We start from the raw sequence: 17,588 nt of genomic DNA on the forward strand, positions 1-17,588 counted from the left end.
ACACAGGAATACTCTCAAACCCTGAGTAAATGACTTTTATAACAGCCATGTAAGTCAGATGTTAATATTTCTGGTGTGGTCTGGTGTTATGAATGCAGCATTGGTCCTGAGAGGAGAAGGGTTCACTGAAGGGTCTACTGTTGGCAGAGGATATACCTGATTCCATGATAACTAACCACCTCTTCTTTTAATTACTGAGGCCACTCTGAAAGTAGCTCAGATGTTTATGACTATTGTGGCAAAGAACCCAGTTAACATAAATCTTTGCAGACCTCTGAAAAAACAGGAAGGTTCAGCTAATACTGAGTGGCTCAAGAATAAAGTGAATTTCTGGGTAATCTTAAACAGACATCATAGTGCATGTCATAAAGAGGACACTAAAAAAAAACTCCTGAATGGGTTTGGATCTAGATGAGTGGTATTTGACCGAGAATCACATCGTTCACAAAATAGTAGAATAGTCTCACAAAAAATTGGTCCATATTTCGTTGGACAACATGAAGCACTGACACAGTGAGATGGCAGTATTTAGCTCTGCAGCAGTGTTAAGAGAATAAATGAACTCAATGTAACTAAACTTAAGATAAGTACCTGGTCAGACTTAATCAAAGTCAAGTCCACAGTTTTTGGGGACATTTGTGAGGGTTAACCACTGCCAGTTCAAACTAAGACAAAACTGGCTTCTTATTCATGTGGTCAATTCACTAGATCATAAAAAAGTAGGTTTTGTGGATGCAGACTCCTCATTTTAGGTCTGAAGACAGTGACAACAACATGGATGTCAAATGTGCAGATTTGAACTCAAACATGGATATGAAGTGACAGGTTGGTACAAATCTAATGACTGTGCTGGACATTGTTGCATCTCAATTTCAAGGCATGTGTGGAAGACTTGATCATGCTAATAATGACTAAGGAGAGGCTAGATAATTCAGGAAGGCTCGCTATAACTAAAACTGTATCTTAGAAGTTTAATGCTCAGTGACAAGTACAAAATTAGGTAAATGACATACAAAACTGGCTAATACAAATTCTAATGAGGGACTATGGATTGGAGAAATATTAGAAAAGAAAATCTCTTAGATTAGCAGAATCCCTAATTCTTGGAAAGTAAAAAAAATCCTAATGGCAGCAATTTTAGCTTTTTGTAGCAAAGTTCCCAACATCATGATAATTCACCAGCTGGGTTGTCTAACAAAACACTGTCATCATTGCCCTGAGAAATAGGTTCCCTCGCGGCTGTGGGTCTGGAGATGTCTTTTAATTTTGTCCGAGCGGCTAAAGCATTTGCCACACACTGGACAACTGTACGGCTTCTCCCCTGTGTGGATCCTCATGTGAACCTTCAGGTGAGCCATCTGTGTGAAGCCCTTTCCACAAATCTGGCAGCGGAACGGTTTTTCTCCCGTGTGGCTACGCTGGTGCTCCTGAAGTCTGCCGGAGGAGCTGCAACATTTCCCACATACTCCACAGCGGTAAGGTTTTTCTCGGGTGTGCACCTGTACATGCACATGAAGGTGGCCAATGTGACTAAATGCCTCTCCACAAACTTTGCAGCAAAAGGATGACATGTGGCCCTGAAGAGGGGATTTTTGATGGGGGCAGTCCACAGCATTAGCAGCTTGGTTACGCATGTGAGAAGGCTGTCCTCTGTTTGCTCCATTCCCAGCTCCCTTTGCACCCATCTGTCCTCCGTTTTCCACCCCAATAATGTCAATGTTGTTCTCATTTGGACAGTTTGGGTTGACTGGTGCAAGGGGCTGGGCGCCACTGTTGGAGGAAGCAGAGCCCCTGTGGCCTCCTCCACTCTCTACCTTTACGTGTCTCGATGAACCTCGAGATCCAGGGTCCCTCTCCCTGTTCTCCACACCTTGACTCTGAGGGTGGTTGGACGTGTGGGGGCCATCCTGGGGGTACTCATTTCCAACACGTGGAGGAGTGAACATGTTCTCTGATGTGGCACATGAGCCATGACCACGGAGTTGATCGTCTCCTTGGTTGCCCCGCAGTTCTCTCTTGTCCTTAATCTGAATAGGGATACGCTCTTCATGCCCCATGCTGGGACTCCACTCACGCCGTGGATGTTCACCATCCTCCTCATCCAACAGTGCCATGGATGGGCGATCTGACAACATGACAAAAGGAAGAGGTACAGAGGAAAATCATAACTTAGGTGATGCTACCAAAATCGTCCCTAAGAACCAGAGGAATGCTATGTGGACAGCATCTGCTTTATGGCACTTGCAGCCCAGAAAATTCATACAACGTGCATGAGAGATAAGTATCAAAATGGGTTTAGACTTCAAATTAGTTAAACACAAGAGATAGAGATGCCAAAGGTGTGGCAGAACCAGAAGTGCAATGAAAATGGTACATGCACTCTATCTTGCATCACTCTTACCACCAACCTTCTTTCAAAAATCTTTGCAATTATAAAAATGAAGAAATCAAGTAAAACATCGGTCCAAATGAGTGCATGACGATTTGAGCTCTTTCCAAATAATGCTATCTTTTATAACACTGAAGAAACAGTCAATGTTGACAGAGTTTAAAAATAGAAGAAAAAAACGAAATTTGGTGCAGCCCATAACATTTTATTTTTATCTTCTTTTATGTTCCTGAGAAACAGACATTAATTTGGCATAATGACTTCATTCGGTGTTACGAATATAAATATAACTTGATCCATGTTAACCTGGCTAAATGCTGCTCGGCTAACGAACAAAGGTTGCTAACACGCTAGCCGCTGCACAACAACAGACCTTAACGTCAACTAGCCTGCTAACAGCTAAAGCTAACCAGTGAGAGTAGGGTCGTATTTTTAAGCCACAGCGTAGCAAAATCTTCTAACATGCAACAAACTCAGTCCCTCTTCCTAGCGCCAACCCACAGACCCAGTTTATAAGGCATAAAGAGGCGCAGCTGCACCGTTTGCCTTCAGCAGCGCTAACCTGGCCATATTTCAATTCCTGCGTCTCTCAGTCTGCGTCTCAGATGGTCGTTCTCCCGCTCTCTGATCGCTATCTCCTCCTGATACTCCAAAATCGTATCCTCGACAGATTTGTAAATCTCCTGCGCAGCAAGCATGAGCCGCTCAGTCAAAAAGACGTTTAAAAACTGCAGTTTGGTCATTTTCTTAGGTTGCACGGAGGTCTTGCTATCATCCAAAATGGACCAAAGAAGATGCTCGACCCTGTCACGTGACCCGCAGATGTTATTTCTTCTTCCTCCTCCTTCTCCTTCTTCTTCTTTACATTAACCCCAAGATTTCTTGAGATGCCAAAAATTCTTATACAGTTACAGCAAATGGGAAACACAATTAATTTCGTAAATTTTACAGAACCAGGGAGGTATCATGTGTATGTTTTCCTTTTTAAAACACGCGCGTTTTATATATTGCCTGCGCATTTAATTAGAAATAATTTGCACGCGGGATTCACATATATGCCTTGTGCCCGTACATAAATTACACAAACATTTTAGTAACCCGCATGCGCTCTTGATCAAATGATAATAATAATATACACACAACGCACGCATGCGATTTACAATAATAGGCGCGCTTAATAAAACACGCGCATTTTCAAAGTGTAAACATATATGTCCCCTCCAAGGCTCTGTATTTAACAGACTGTGACACCAGAAATAGTTGAATTACCTCATGCAATTCATTTTTACCCGGGCTGTCAAAAATACATTTTAATTAACAATCTTAGAATTTCTTTTGGTTAGTTTACTGCGATAATGATTTATCGCATTTAAAATTGCGCTATTTTACCTTAAAAACTGCTTTTTCACATTTTTTGTAATTTATCTTCTGTACAGACCGAGAACAGGCCTGCGTTTACATGTAAAATTAACATAATAACATAACCACGGAGAAAGGACATGAAATAAGGAGACAGTCAAATGGTGGATGTTTATTAACACAGGGTGCACATGGCATGTCTACTGAGCTGTCTTGTCCGCTTTTTTATTTTAAGAAAAATTAGACAAGCATTGTGAACTTATTTTGCATCACTGTGGCTGCAGAAAGACGCTGCTGTGGATCAATCAAAGTGTGTTGAAAGGCATGAGGTTGACGAAGAAAAATGTGGTGCCCTATGGACTCTAATGTGTCGCAGTTAATCTTGACAGCTCTATTTTTTTTACTGAAATTAAATCAGTTGTTTGCTGGCATTATAAATTATCTGATTTGACAGTCGATTTGATTTTTAGGAGAATGAGGATTTTAAATGAAGCTCAATAGAAAAAGTAAGCCTTTTAAACCCAAGCAGCATAAGAGCACTAAGTACTCCAGTTCAGCAGGGGGCGATACTTCACCGGCAAACCGGAAATGACAAAATATCTAGCCTTGCAGTACTCCACGTGCGAGATTGCCACAGTCACATTGGCAGCCCCACAGTCCCCACCATGAAACGACCAAGTAAGTGAACACCATTATGATGTGGAATTTAAAGTATCACAGGATACTTTAATGCGTCAGTAAAGTTTTTTTTGTCTCTTTTTGGTCTGTCTACCAAGATAAAAGTCAACTGTGTGCTTGAGAACGCTCATACACTGTAACCGGTTTGCCGTAGCTAATGCTAACTAATGGTCCTTCAATTTAACACAATTTTCTTCTGTCGTTTACAGAGCTTAAAAAAGCAAGCAAGCGTATGTCATGCGCCAAACGATATAAAATACAAAAGAAGGTAAGAGCCAGTCCTCAATATATGTCACAGTAAACACAAGGCCTGTATGAACGTATGTCAACATGTTAATATTATCGGCCAAATATCACTTGCTGTAATGAACTGATACATTTCATGTGTGATGTTTTTAAAGGTCCGGGAGCACAACAGAAAGCTCAGGAAAGAGGCGAAGAAGAAAGGAGTGAGCAAACGAGTGAAGAAGGACCCTGGGGTGCCCAGCAGTGCTCCGTTTAAAGAGGAGGTTCTGAGGGAAGCAGAGCAGAGGAGGCTTCAGGTTGGAAGTGATCTCATCTTATAGTTAATTTAAACTATTTCAAAGCCTATGTGTTGCTATTAAGGTCTGACAATATTATTTAAGTGTATGCACTAAGATCATCTCAGGTCAGTGTTAAAAAGTGTCATCTGTCCTCTAGACAGCAAGGTGCATGCTTTCCAGCACGTCAGATTTTATGCTCTTTTTTTAATTGATCATTGGTTTTGTCTTACAGATTGAAGAAGAAAAACAGAGAAAAAGACAAGCCAAAAAAGAGGAGCGAGCTCAGAAAAGGAAAAAGGAGAGAGACGATGCAAAGAATGAAACAGAACCCAAAGCTAAGAAGGCTCGTCAGGTAAAAATCACTAACAGAAACGTCAAACAAGACGGGTGTGGGTTTCTTTGTTTATCATCTTACTTTTTATTTCTTTTTAATAGGACAACTCTAGAAAGCAGTCTGAGAAAAAGGGTGGCCCTGATAAGAATTCAAAACAGTATCTTTGCTCTGAATTAAACAAGGTAAAACTACTAAAGTCTAGTCAGTGTTTTACTTCACAAGGGTTTGGCTGATCGGATCACCTTCATCCTGTGCTCCTTTTCTACTTTTTCAGGTAATTAATGCTTCAGATGTAGTGATGGAAGTCCTGGATGCTCGTGATCCACTGGGCTGCAGGTGTCCACAGCTGGAGGAGGCGGTGGTGCAGAGTGATGGCAAAAAGAAGCTGATTTTTCTTCTAAGCAAAATAGGTAAACGGATATTAGGCACTTCATTGTTAATGAATGTGAAACTAAACTGAATGGTGGAAAAATGATCAGGGCTTGAATCTTCTGATCTTCTGTGTTTTAGATCTGGTACCAAAGGAAAAAGTGGAGAGGTGGATACAGTGTTTACAACGGGAGTTTCCAGTCGTGGCATTCAAAGCATCAACACAAATCCAAGACAAAACAGTGGTAGGAGATGTTTTATTTATTTAAGACAAGCTGCTGTTAAGAGGCCTCAAAACTATTTTTTATCACATGTTCAACCCAACTTGTTGCAGGTTTAATTTGAATATTAAAAAAATAATTATTTTAGTGCCATTTGTAAAGTTTTTTTGTTTTTGTTTTTTTTTAAGCATAAAACGCATATGTAAAAATGTCTTTTTTTAAGTTCTAATATGGAGGACTGAGAAGGTTTAGCAGCTTGTAAGTGCTGTTTTAACTGGTTATAACCTCCAAGATTAACAAACAAACCACACCTGTATCTGGCTCTGCCACAAGCTGAGCTGATGTGTGTGTTTGTAACAACACAAACCTTTAATTTATATATTCCTTGCAGTGTATATGCTGTATCACTCAAACAGCATTAGGGATTATCGCCCAGTTAAGTTGTTTCCACATGTTTACTCTTGAAATGTTCTAGCCAATTTTTCAAAGGCAGTCTGTCACTGAACTCTTCTGGGGTGGGAGATATCCCCGTGGAACAGGGCTGTGGGGGCTTTCAGAGGTCAGGACATGATGTTTAAAGAATGACAAGGAAATTGCAGATAAAGCAGCGTCAGATGCTATGATGGCCCTTACTGGTTTTGACAGTGCTATGTGTAGTTTGACGTTCCTAATACCAACATAAGGGTCTGTGTCCACAGCAAGTGCTATAACTTGTGCACAGCCTCAGTTTCAGAGCACTTCTCTCCACCTTGTATTGTTGCTTGGTTGCAAAGTTGGCTTCTTCTTTCCCTTGCAGAATCTATTGCATTTTTTAAATGGTCTTATGAACTTAATATTCTTGTTTTTTCATGGAAATGAAAAAACAGTGTGAAGAGACTGTCCTGGCAGCAGCAGCAGACCTGAAAATGTAATCCCCTAAAGATGAGTCAGATCAGTTTCTCATCTGCTGTCAGTAAAGCTGGTATATTAAGTTTCCCCTCTTCTTGATTTTGATTGGCCAGTAAGGAGAAGTGACGTAGACCAGCATGGCGCTGGTCCAGAAATGAACTATTTTCAGTGGAGTGCTGCGACAAACAGCCAATGCTGATTGATTATGACCTGATGTAAAGTTATTTGTGTCAGTTTATGTTCAGCTCTTGAACACACACTCCAGGTTTATACAGTTAAAGTATTTGTGGGGAAAAAGCACTTTTTCTACACCTGTTTACCGTGTTTTTTTCTGCTTAAATCGCTGACGATATTTTCTGAGTGATATTACAGTGTACAATGTATTTTTCTTAGATACTTGAGGCAGCCTGTATTATTTTTAGATTAAATCAATACAAAAATGTTTGTTCATCAAATATAACTAGTAATGAGGAAATTGGCAGAAAATTTGCACTGCTCAACACTTCAAAAGCAATATTGCTCACATGGTTTGGTTTAATGTGAAATATATTTTAAAAGTCATATTTGATCGAACACAGCCAGAGTCAGGCTGAAACGAGCGAACAGCATGAATGTCATAATGATGGTGAAGTGTCATCATGGTGATGTCAAGGAAATGCACTGTTAAAACAACTAAAATGAGCAGAGATCACACCAGTCTGTTGCTGGTGATGGGATATATATATACACATTATATATACATACATTTTCATCTGTTCTACATGCCAACACAGGATTTTCCTGAGTATTTCCTGCTGCACGTTCACATTAGGCCACCTGGACTTCACAAGGAAATCTTACTAAGAGGCTAATTGGAATCATTCAAGTTTGGGTGAAAATTCAGCTGTAAAGACAAGCAGCTCACTCTGATGTTGGAGAAATTTTCTGGAGTTTGGTATGTGTGTGAAAACCCTGATGACTGTTGTATAGTAGATGGTACTTGAAATTAATTTGACACATCTGGTTCTGTCCCTTCAGCAAGCCAAGAAAAGCCGGATAGTTCCCTCTAATGAAGTCTTAGACAGATCCAGGGGAGCAGCCTGCTTTGGAAACGGTTGTCTCACTGAATTACTAACACGTTTTGCAGCAAACATGGAGAGTGAAGCTTCACTAAGAGTGGGGGTCGTTGGTAAGTACAGCTTTTGCTGTGTGTAAAGTAAATTATATTAATGAGTAAAATGAAATATTGAGTTTAGTTTCCTGTCTGAATTAAAATCCTTGACACGGTCTCCTTTACTCTCAGGTTTTCCTAATGTTGGGAAGAGCAGTGTAATCAACACCATGAAAGGGATCCTTGCGTGCAATGCTGGAGTGAAGAGAGGCCTCACAAAGTGAGCATAAAAACTCCAAACAAATAATATACCATATTGTGTTTTATTTCTCAGCCCCCAAAGTTAAGTGTCACCTTTTAATTCTCCCCAACAGATCAATGCAAGAGGTGCACATCTTAAAGAATGTGAAGCTTATTGACAGTCCTGGAGTGTTGGCTTCTCCGTCAAACCCACCAGCCTCTATGGCTCTAAGGAGCCTGCAGGTGGAGGAAGGTCAGGAGACTGTGCTGGAAGCCGTCAAGACTCTACTCAAACAGTGCGACAAGAACCAAGTATGAGGGGTTTTCATGAAAAGAGAGAGATGACGAGTATTATGGATGTAATCAGATAGATTTAAGTGTTCTTTTGTGATGTATTGCAGATCATGCTTCAGTACAATGTCCCAGACTTCAGAAACTCGCTGGAATTTTTGACCCTCTTTGCCAAAAAGCGTGGGTATCTGCTGAAAGGTGGAGTTCCTAACACAGAGCAGTCAGCCACAGTGTTCCTTGCCGATTGGACAGGGTGAGTCTGTGTTCTTATTAGGGAAAATGGGTAGCTGTTATTTATTTGGTGTGGAAATGAGGACAAAATCACATGTCTGGATTTTTTGTGAAGACTTCTAATCCAACTCTGATCCCAACCATAACTGAAAAAGTCTAGATTACTGAAGCAGATGTCTTTTGATGTTAAATAAAGCAGTATCTGGTTTAATATCTCCTCAGGGCCAAGCTGAGCTACCACTCTAAGCCTCAAGAAAACCAGAGCCTCCCTGCATACATGTCCGACACCGTGATCTCTGAGATGAAGAGTGGATGGGATCTGAACTATCTGGAGACAGGCAACCAGGAAACTCTGAAAGGTCCAGAAATTGAATTTTTGTTATTTAATCTCTGAAAATGTGCTTTAAGAGCAGTTACCTTAATGAGGTATTGCTTCCTTTGATGAAAATGTTGTAGTGTCTGACAAATTACCTGAAGGGTGTCAACAAAAAATTAAATTAAAATGCTCTTGTTTTGTATTTCCTTTTTGTAATTCCCACGTAAAAAATACTGTTTAAGCAATACAGAGCTCAAATATAACAGTAGCAAAGATCAATCGACATTACTTCCCCTATAGGTGGGTTTAACAGTCTCTATCTTTTCTATGTGCTGTAGCTCTTGGGTGCATGAAATGCTTTTCTTATAATTTTGTAGGCGTTAAATTTCCGAGCCTGGCCAGTAGCATAAGCTTCATCTCTAAAGGGCCGACTGCAGGGCTGCTGAGTGTCAATGACAATGCTGAAGACAAAGCTGAAGCTCCGACCACAGAAGGAGAAGAAAAGCAGAATGATGAGAACACGGAGGTAAAATGTCCAAACAGTTGCTGCTTTCATGTAATGTCTACAGTCTGGTCTCCTGGAAATGAGGACAAACATTCAAGTCTTGATTTTCTTTATGAAGACTTCTAATCCAACTCTGATCCTAATGACATGAACTTTTTTTTACGCTTTGTGTTTAACTTGCTCATTGTTGGACTTGAAATATTTGAAACATCATTCTTTTTTTCACAGCCAGAGCAAACTGCTGAGGAGACGAATAAACCCGAAGAAACAGAGAAACCTCAGCAGGCATCATTCAAAAGTAAATTTTGTTAGAATACTCTTGAATAATTTGATTTAAAAAACCCTCATGCTTGAGGTTCTATATTCATATCATGCCTTGTCTTGCAGAAAAAGCAGCCCATGTGCAGTTCCAGTCAGTCCCCACCGACATCAGCCTCTCCACAACTACAACAGACGACGCCTATGATTTCAACACAGATTTTAAGTAAATTTTCCCTCGCTGTTTCGTGTGCTCATTTTGTCTGCAAGACATGCAGACCTGGATTTAGCAGTCAGATACGTTTTCAAAGGAACCACCTGGATGAGTGGTTTCAGGCCAATTTGTCCATTAACTTTACACTCAAAATCTGGTGCGCAGTGGAAAATTTTCCAGAGCCATGCCAACCTTTATTTTGAATGATATATAAAACTTAAAACCATTAAATTCCCTTTTGTCTACAGACGGTCTCTGCCCAGGAAGTGGGCTCTCTTCGCCTGTTTCCCTGTCCCAAGGTCATGTGTAATTATGTTCATGAGGAAAACTGTAAATAAATGACATGCATAAATGTAAATATAATAAACCTCTACAAAACTGAATGTTTGTTTCCCTGCTGGAATTGACACTTTCATTTTCCTTTTCATATAAGTGCATTTCCTTTCTTGCTTACTCTTATTTGGTTCACATCCCTTGCTGAAAGTAATACAAAAACTGAACACATTTTTTGAAATGCAAATCTCAAGAGACAACCATTTCAGATGTGCTGCAAAACAAAACCACAAGGATAAAATGATAAAAATGTAACTTTAATCTCATGGTCTATACAAAAAAAGACATATTTACACCGTGAGGGTAAATGCTTTTGGAAAGATACAAAGATCCTGATGGGGATAAACAGGAGGATTTTGCTCAGTTATGGCAGAAATCTGCTTAGTGGTAGGTTAAAAAAGCAGTTGCACCCATATAAGAGGCAGTACAGAATTGGATTTGTTTAAATGATGGCATAGTCACTGGGTAAGGAGAGACGCAACATAATATAAATGCGTTATTAACCTATAAAATTGCAAATGCTCAAATGCTCTGGATAAAAAGTCCATTCCTAACACTAACCTTCCTGCAACTCTGAACAGGACAATTGGTGGATAGATGACTTGCAGAAGATGATGAAGGAAATGCTGAACTTTGCCCAGGCTACTATTTAAACTTATCAGCAAAGATCTTTTTAACAAGCTTTTTTGTTTTTTAAATTATGTATAAATTAATCAGAATTTTTCCACAGGAAATTTTGTAATGAGGTAAAGATAAGAGGCTTCTGCACAGCTGGTGGAACAGTTTCTTATCAGCAATAATTTCTGTTTGAAGCAGTTCTGCTACACCATAACAGCTGAGGTAACTTTATAAACCCACTGTGGTTGGAAAAAAGTCTAGGAGTACAAAGACAATGGCTTAAGTTATACATGACTGTCTTAATAGAAGCTCAGTAATGCTGAAAGAAACTGGTCTATGTTAGTTTAACCCTTCAGATCAATTCATAGTGCAACAGTCTCAAAATGTTCACTGTGGCAGATAACTGAAAGGTTTAAGAAGCAAGGTCAAATGACTATAGGGCTCTGAGTTTCTGACTGGAGTTAAATATTTGGACTGTTTTAGTAATAATTTGCTACAAAGAGTAAAAAAAGTAAACTAAGTTTAGGGGAATGTGACAGTACACAGGTGTGCACATGATGGGGATGAAAGAAGTGGCAAGTGGAAAGACCTTAAGTTCCTGAGATTTCACAGAGTCTGGTCCTGCTGAGACGGGGCTGGCTTGTCTGGTGAAAAAAAAATACATAGTTCCTGGAACCAAATGTTCAGTCTGAGTGTCTTCTCACGGGGTGAAATTTCCCCATGGGGTCTGGAATGAACCATTTGTCCCACACATCAGAAAAAGAGGATGTTCTCCCCCAAGGCTTGTAGTGTCCATTCCAGTGGAGGAGTTTGGCAGCTTTTACAAACTGGGGGGAATAACGGTTCCCAGCACCTGTAGTTCCTGGAAAAAAACAGAGGTTTGTAACTTTATGATCATTTGTGACACACAGAGCCCAAGAAAAAAAAATACTGGAACTAAACAGAAAGAGTAGTGACAGTAAACTGGACCCAAAGTTTCTTGTGCATTCTGGTTAATTGCAAGAGTATATGCTTTTACATTAGATACAGTGCTTTTAAAAACTATTCACCCCCTTGCATGTTTTATCCCTTTATTGGTTTTATAAATCATTTACGGTCACTAGATAATAGGGGTGGACGAAAAAATCGATACAGCATAGTATCGCGATATTTTGTCTCGCAATATATCGTATCGTCCACCAAATATCAGTTTTTTCAAATTACTTGCTAATATGAACTGAAGTCTTTGATAATGGAAAAATATAATCAATTGTTTGGACAACTATTTGTAGGCAGGTCAGCAGAGATGCCGTTCATACAGCAGGAGAAAGTTAGTACAACAAACATGGCAGTACCAGGAGAAGGACATTAGGAATGCAAGCAGGGCAAGAATGAGATGGACATAACACATGAGGTTTGCAATAAGTGCTACATGAAAATAAAATACTGTGGAAATACGACAAACATGAGGGCAAGACTAATGCTAAATCAGCTTAACAGTTGAAAAAATGGTACAGATCGTAATGCATCGCAATTTTCTGGTATCGCAATACTCACTGTATTGCAAAATGTTTAAAATTGCAATAATATCGAATTGTGACCCAAGTGTCATGATAATATCGTATCATGGGGCCACTGGTGATTCCCACTTAAAGTGTTTCAAAAAGGACTTTTCTAGTAAGATTTGTTCCTCAATAAGAGGAAAACATTTTTAATCTTCAGTTATGAGTAAAACCCATTAAGTATTGTGGATAATAATGTGTTTAGTTTGTGTAAAGTTTAAAATCTTAAACTCTTTAACAAACCAAAACTTACCCAGGTGTCTGACATGCCACATAGGATCGATGCTGGAGTGACGTTTGTAGAAAACTATGAGCAGTGGAGGGGTGGTGATACTTTCTGCTAGTGTCTTACTGTACAGATCCTCCCTGAGGACATAAAAGTATTCTAATCAGTATCAACAGAGAGCAAATTCAAAAAGCCTCAAATACAATTTCACAAGTGTGAGGAACATACTGTGCATTAAGCTCCATCCAGTGCTCCAGCTGCTTGGTGATGTTCTGATTCCTCCACTCTGTCAGGTTGGCAATGATGACCCCAGGGTTAAAGGAGCACGTGTTGGCCCTCATCCCCAGCTTCTTGATTGCCTCCTTCTTAAAGTCCAGGAAGCCGATGTAGTTATTCTAATAAGGGAAAAATATCATCATCACCATTAAAGCAAATCAATGTACCCCAACAAATATTCCCAGTTCTGATGGCCTTTAACAGAAGTGAAAATTGTTCACTCATGCAATAGATGCCCACCTGATTCCCAGCCCCTCGAACAATGCCCTTTGCAGATGCTGAATCACAATCATCTGAAAATGCAGCTGCATGTCCTGGTTTGACATGAGTTTCAAAAAGATCCTGAATGTCTCCTAAAATCCAAGAGAACACGAAAAATTCATCCATCAACACCCTAAAAAAAAGAACCCTTTTCTCATATGAGACAGGTTTCTTTAAAAATTGATGAGCAGCATTTTGTGTGGGGAAAGCTTTTTGGAAACAAAAATTATCCTCACAAGTTTATGCACAGGTGATTATTTTCTTTATGTTGGTGTCTTACCTTGCACAATGACATCATCGTCCAGATAGATAGCTTTCTCTGCCTCAGGTATGTATAGAGGTAGATAAAATCTAGCAAAGGTCAACTGCAAAAAATATCAAAAACATTAAAATAATTTTGGGAGAGATGATTTTAAGTTAAAAATTAGTATGCATTTTTTCTTGCACAGGAACAACACATGCAGTTGTCTCACCGGTTTGACAGCCTCCAGGGTCTGAGGATCTTTTGATATCTTTCCATCGAGAAGCTCGGGCTTAAAAATAACTATTTTATAATTAATTTTTTCGAGCTTTGTCTTACTTAGCCACATCCTGTAATAGAAAAAAAGCCACACCAAACAGTGAATAAGTAATCACATTACATTGCACAAATTCTTTTAAACCTTCTACTAATTTGCCAAAGGCAATTCATGTTCACAATGGTAAAAGCAAAACAGACTTGCTTCTTTGTCTTACTTTAAGTGATCTGCTGTGTCATTTAGAGTCACTATGGTGAAGACAACATTGGCTTTGCTGTTCTGGTAGACACTGTTCATGGCAGCAACCACAGCACCTAGTCTCTCTTCTGCAGCAGTGATGAGAACAGGGATCTCCTCTCCTTTCCGCACGAGCTCCAGTTTGATGTCAGGAGACAGCTCAGATTCAAAGGGAAGAATCATCCCCGCATCTAAATGTGGACATGTTTAGAGCTTCATAAATTCCTGCTTACTTTATCTAACATGCACGATTTAATAAACAATATCTTCCAAAAATACAAATAAAAACCTGGGTGTTCTTTGTGTAAAAAGTCACTTAGGTTGAGGAGATTACGTTGAACTATGATCAGAAAGGCCACAGCCAGCAGCACCAGGATGACTACGTTTACTGGAAGGCACAAAAAGAGACTTATTATTAGTACACATGATGCAAAGGGCATCAGGGTCAGCGTGGGAGCTGAGCAAGCCACATACTTGTTAAAAATACAATAGTAACTGTAAACAGCAGTCAAGTTGCATCATTGTTAACAATCCTGTAAATTGTATTTACCTATATTACTCTCAAAATAAAGAATACTATATCAAACATGATACAGACATCATTCATAAATGCAAATTTGAAAAAACTTTATCCAAAGTGACCCACCTCTCCTCAGTGTCATAGTAACGGCCTCATCCGAGCCCCCAGCACGCCTTATTATTATACAGATAAATCAGTGAATTAAAACACGTCTAGAGCTCAAGGTAGATCTGACAGCAGCCTGATGTGTATTTACTGCTAGCTAGTGGACTGAGATGAACCCAAGTTACTGTTGTACACTGCTAGGCGACCGCATAAAAACACAACGCTACCGTCGTCAAACTTTTGTCTTTTAACTGTGGTCCAAATGCTTGAATTCAAATAATAAAGTAGGTAAGAAAAGCCAGCTGCACGAGAAAACAGACGAAAACTGCAACAGTAATTGACGCTTGAGCCAAAATGCCAACTCAACATCAACAGTTTTGTCTGCTCTAGTCTGCACGTAGTAACAGTTGTCTGAGCGCGTGCCTGATTGTAAAAGAACAGCAGCTCGCTGTTTCCAAGAAACAAAAACAAAATACCTTTGCGAATTATGTCTGTATAAATATACATATATATTCCACATTTTATCAATACTTATACATACATTGTGGTGGCTAAAACGAGCTAAAATAAGTGGCAGGAAGTCACCTGGCCGGCTAAAGACTTCCGCTAATGCTAGAACACATAGCAGAAGAAATCCATCGAGGACACGTAGAGTTTAACCCAATCCCTATAGTGTTTAGTCAGGTGAAGCTGCGCAGCTTAAAGCCGGAGGGGTCCTTCACAACACGACGTATCTTTTTGAAACCGGAAATAGAACGCCGTTGATTTAGTCTGAATCCAGCTAGTTTGTTCTTGAAAGTGGAAATATGTTGTCCATATTCAAGTCCATTCCCACGCATATGGTGAGAAAATACGCCTATCTTCTATTTGCATGCTAACTATGTGTTCATTATTTCCTAGCTAGCAGTACTTTGGAAACAGCTGCGTGCTAACGTGATGATAACAGCCAAAGCCACTACGGATTTATGTGATTCAATTATAGGCTTAACGGAGAAACATGTCACATATGTAGTCAATATTTGATAATATGGTAATTTGTTTACATAGCGATGAGTTTGTGATTGACTGTATGTTTGGACCGTTAGCTGGAGGATGTTTCTTTTTCTTTGTAGTGGCGGATGTGCATCCCTTTTTAGGAAGTGTTCTCATTATTAATTCATTGTTGTTAATGCTGATTTTACTTGTTGCTGATGTTGTTGTTACCCCGTTCCTTGTGTTACAGGATTACAAAGGCCAGAAGCTGGCTGAACAGATTTTCCAGGGAATCATACTCATCTCAGCGGTAACTAGCCTTGACTCATTTGTTGTACAAACCACCACTTCAAAACATGTCAATCGTATATAACTCAGTATTTTGTTGGCCAGGTTCTTTAATATCATGTATTGTTCTCTTTAGGTCATTGGATTCATCTATGGTCTGGTCATTGAACAGTTTGGGTGGACAGTATACATAGTTTTGGCTGGTTTTGCTATATCTTGTGTGGTAAGTTGGCTATTCATTGTTGACTATTTTTTTCTAACAATTCAAGAATAAATCCTGAAGGTTTCAGCAATTTAGGGGGACCTCCTAAAATGTCCCATGTAAATTTATTCCCTCGGGGAATAATCCCCAATATCAACACAAAAGGTTTTTTAAGTCCTAAAAAATCTACATGCAAAATATGGAAAATAACGTGAAAAATTTATGAAAGTGCCAGGGAGAAAGAAAACCCTGAATTCCCTCTGAAATTCCAGGGAAAATTTCAAACTAAAGTCTCTTAATGTGTTGTCTGGAAAATTGCTGACAAAAGTTTGAGAAAATTTAGCCCCAAAAAACCTCAGATGAATATTCACCCAGGTTTTCAACCTGAATTCCCCAACATATCTGGAAAATAAGGGGAGAAAACAAGCTTGTATCATACTTCGTTGATGAGGGTTTCTATATGCTATATAAATCAAATTAAAGAATTTTTAAGACCTTTAATTAAAAAATTAATACCACTTTTTGCACAGTAAACAGTCAAAATATGAAAGGCATCTGAGATGTCTTGGTAAACCAGATCAGGGCTGAATTTTCAGATTTAATGAACTGTTTATGAAATGTCAAATGGTATAGGACAAAGTAAATCTGAGGTCATATAAACACCCAAGTCACTTTGCCATATGGTGATATTTATTATAACACATTTTAGCAGGTGTGTTTAGCTGATTCTAAACAAATGTTCTATTAAAAAGCAGAATAATACTTTTTGTCAGTGAAAACCTGTTAAATAAAAATAGGCTGCACAGAGCTTTTAGTGGGCAACCTGGTAGCCCAGATGTCAGAGAACAAGACTAGAGGTTTAGAACAGTACAGAGTATATTAAATCGCAGTGAGTGGACAAAATAAGAGGGATGTGAGGTCTTAACCCATGAAATTTAGAAAATCCAAAACTGAATTCAAGAGAATATTTCTTCAACATTTTGGAGATTAATATATTTAAGTTAGGGTAGAAAACAAAGATAGGATAAGAGCCTCTATTAGTCAAAGTGGCTTCTAAAATTTAAGACTTCACACTGGTAAAGTCTGATTCATTATGACTATTTAAGGCCTTATTTCAATTGTGCAATTTAAGACAATGTAAGACTTTTCAAGGATCTGCAGGAACCCTGGTTGATGTTGTTGGATGCTATCTATTCTTGTAGAGGGGGCAGGGGTACAGAAAGCATGGGATTTTTAAATTCCTTTCTTCTCTCCTTCACTTTAGCTGACCCTTCCTCCATGGCCTATGTACAGAAAGAATCCTCTGTCCTGGCAACCAGTTGTACCAGAGAACAATGGAGAGCCCAGCCAAAAACCTCAGGAAAGTCTCAAGAAGAAGAAACACAAATAACTCCTCACTCTAACCACCTGTTTGTTAATACATCCTTTTGTAATGGAATTATTTTGAATTTTATTTCACAGTTTGGGAAGAAACATTGTTGTAGTGTTTATTAGTTCATGATGAAATAATTCTTGGTCCAAATAATAAACTTAAATTACTCTGCTCTTTTTAAGCTTTGTCATTTACTCATATTAATGTTTTCT

At 39.1% G+C, this 17,588-nt stretch overlaps 4 protein-coding genes and 2 non-coding genes across 6 annotated transcripts; 4 read left to right on the forward strand and 2 right to left on the reverse strand.

The window, feature by feature from the left end:
* Nucleotides 1–895: 895 nt before the first annotated feature.
* LOC121507536 (zinc finger and SCAN domain-containing protein 22-like) lies at nucleotides 896–3,192 on the reverse strand. The gene is made up of 2 exons (XM_041783950.1): nucleotides 2,952–3,192; nucleotides 896–2,125 (listed from the first exon to the last, which is right to left on the reverse strand). The coding sequence occupies exons 1-2, from the start codon at nucleotides 3,130–3,132 to the stop codon at nucleotides 1,209–1,211; spliced, it is 1,098 nt and encodes a 365-aa protein (XP_041639884.1). The 5' UTR covers nucleotides 3,133–3,192; the 3' UTR covers nucleotides 896–1,208.
* A 1,136-nt stretch (nucleotides 3,193–4,328) lies between these two features.
* Nucleotides 4,329–10,290, forward strand: gnl3 (guanine nucleotide binding protein-like 3 (nucleolar)). Its single transcript, XM_041815983.1, has 16 exons — nucleotides 4,329–4,426; nucleotides 4,636–4,694; nucleotides 4,828–4,968; nucleotides 5,183–5,302; nucleotides 5,386–5,466; nucleotides 5,559–5,694; nucleotides 5,795–5,898; nucleotides 7,780–7,930; nucleotides 8,045–8,132; nucleotides 8,227–8,404; nucleotides 8,494–8,636; nucleotides 8,837–8,973; nucleotides 9,308–9,456; nucleotides 9,664–9,733; nucleotides 9,823–9,919; nucleotides 10,156–10,290. The coding sequence occupies exons 1-16, from the start codon at nucleotides 4,414–4,416 to the stop codon at nucleotides 10,247–10,249; spliced, it is 1,761 nt and encodes a 586-aa protein (XP_041671917.1). The 5' UTR covers nucleotides 4,329–4,413; the 3' UTR covers nucleotides 10,250–10,290.
* Nucleotides 6,106–6,237, forward strand: LOC121507591. The gene has a single exon (XR_005991741.1). It is a non-coding gene; the product is annotated as a small nucleolar RNA SNORA47 (small nucleolar RNA).
* Nucleotides 8,688–8,761, forward strand: LOC121507589. The gene has a single exon (XR_005991739.1). It is a non-coding gene; the product is annotated as a small nucleolar RNA SNORD19 (small nucleolar RNA).
* Nucleotides 10,291–10,476: 186 nt separating the features above from the next.
* glt8d1 (glycosyltransferase 8 domain containing 1) lies at nucleotides 10,477–14,981 on the reverse strand. Its single transcript, XM_041782843.1, has 9 exons — nucleotides 14,564–14,981; nucleotides 14,207–14,305; nucleotides 13,898–14,108; nucleotides 13,636–13,753; nucleotides 13,443–13,527; nucleotides 13,142–13,254; nucleotides 12,854–13,020; nucleotides 12,653–12,765; nucleotides 10,477–11,720 (listed from the first exon to the last, which is right to left on the reverse strand). Exons 1-9 carry the CDS (start codon nucleotides 14,577–14,579, stop codon nucleotides 11,542–11,544), a joined length of 1,101 nt encoding a protein of 366 aa, XP_041638777.1. The 5' UTR covers nucleotides 14,580–14,981; the 3' UTR covers nucleotides 10,477–11,541.
* A 231-nt stretch (nucleotides 14,982–15,212) lies between these two features.
* Nucleotides 15,213–17,550, forward strand: spcs1 (signal peptidase complex subunit 1). Its single transcript, XM_041782844.1, has 4 exons — nucleotides 15,213–15,384; nucleotides 15,765–15,824; nucleotides 15,939–16,025; nucleotides 17,269–17,550. Exons 1-4 carry the CDS (start codon nucleotides 15,349–15,351, stop codon nucleotides 17,392–17,394), a joined length of 309 nt encoding a protein of 102 aa, XP_041638778.1. The 5' UTR covers nucleotides 15,213–15,348; the 3' UTR covers nucleotides 17,395–17,550.
* The last annotated feature ends 38 nt before the right edge of the window (nucleotides 17,551–17,588 follow it).

This window comes from Cheilinus undulatus, linkage group 3 (assembly GCF_018320785.1).
Source record: "Cheilinus undulatus linkage group 3, ASM1832078v1, whole genome shotgun sequence".
NCBI lineage: Eukaryota > Metazoa > Chordata > Actinopteri > Labriformes > Labridae > Cheilinus > Cheilinus undulatus.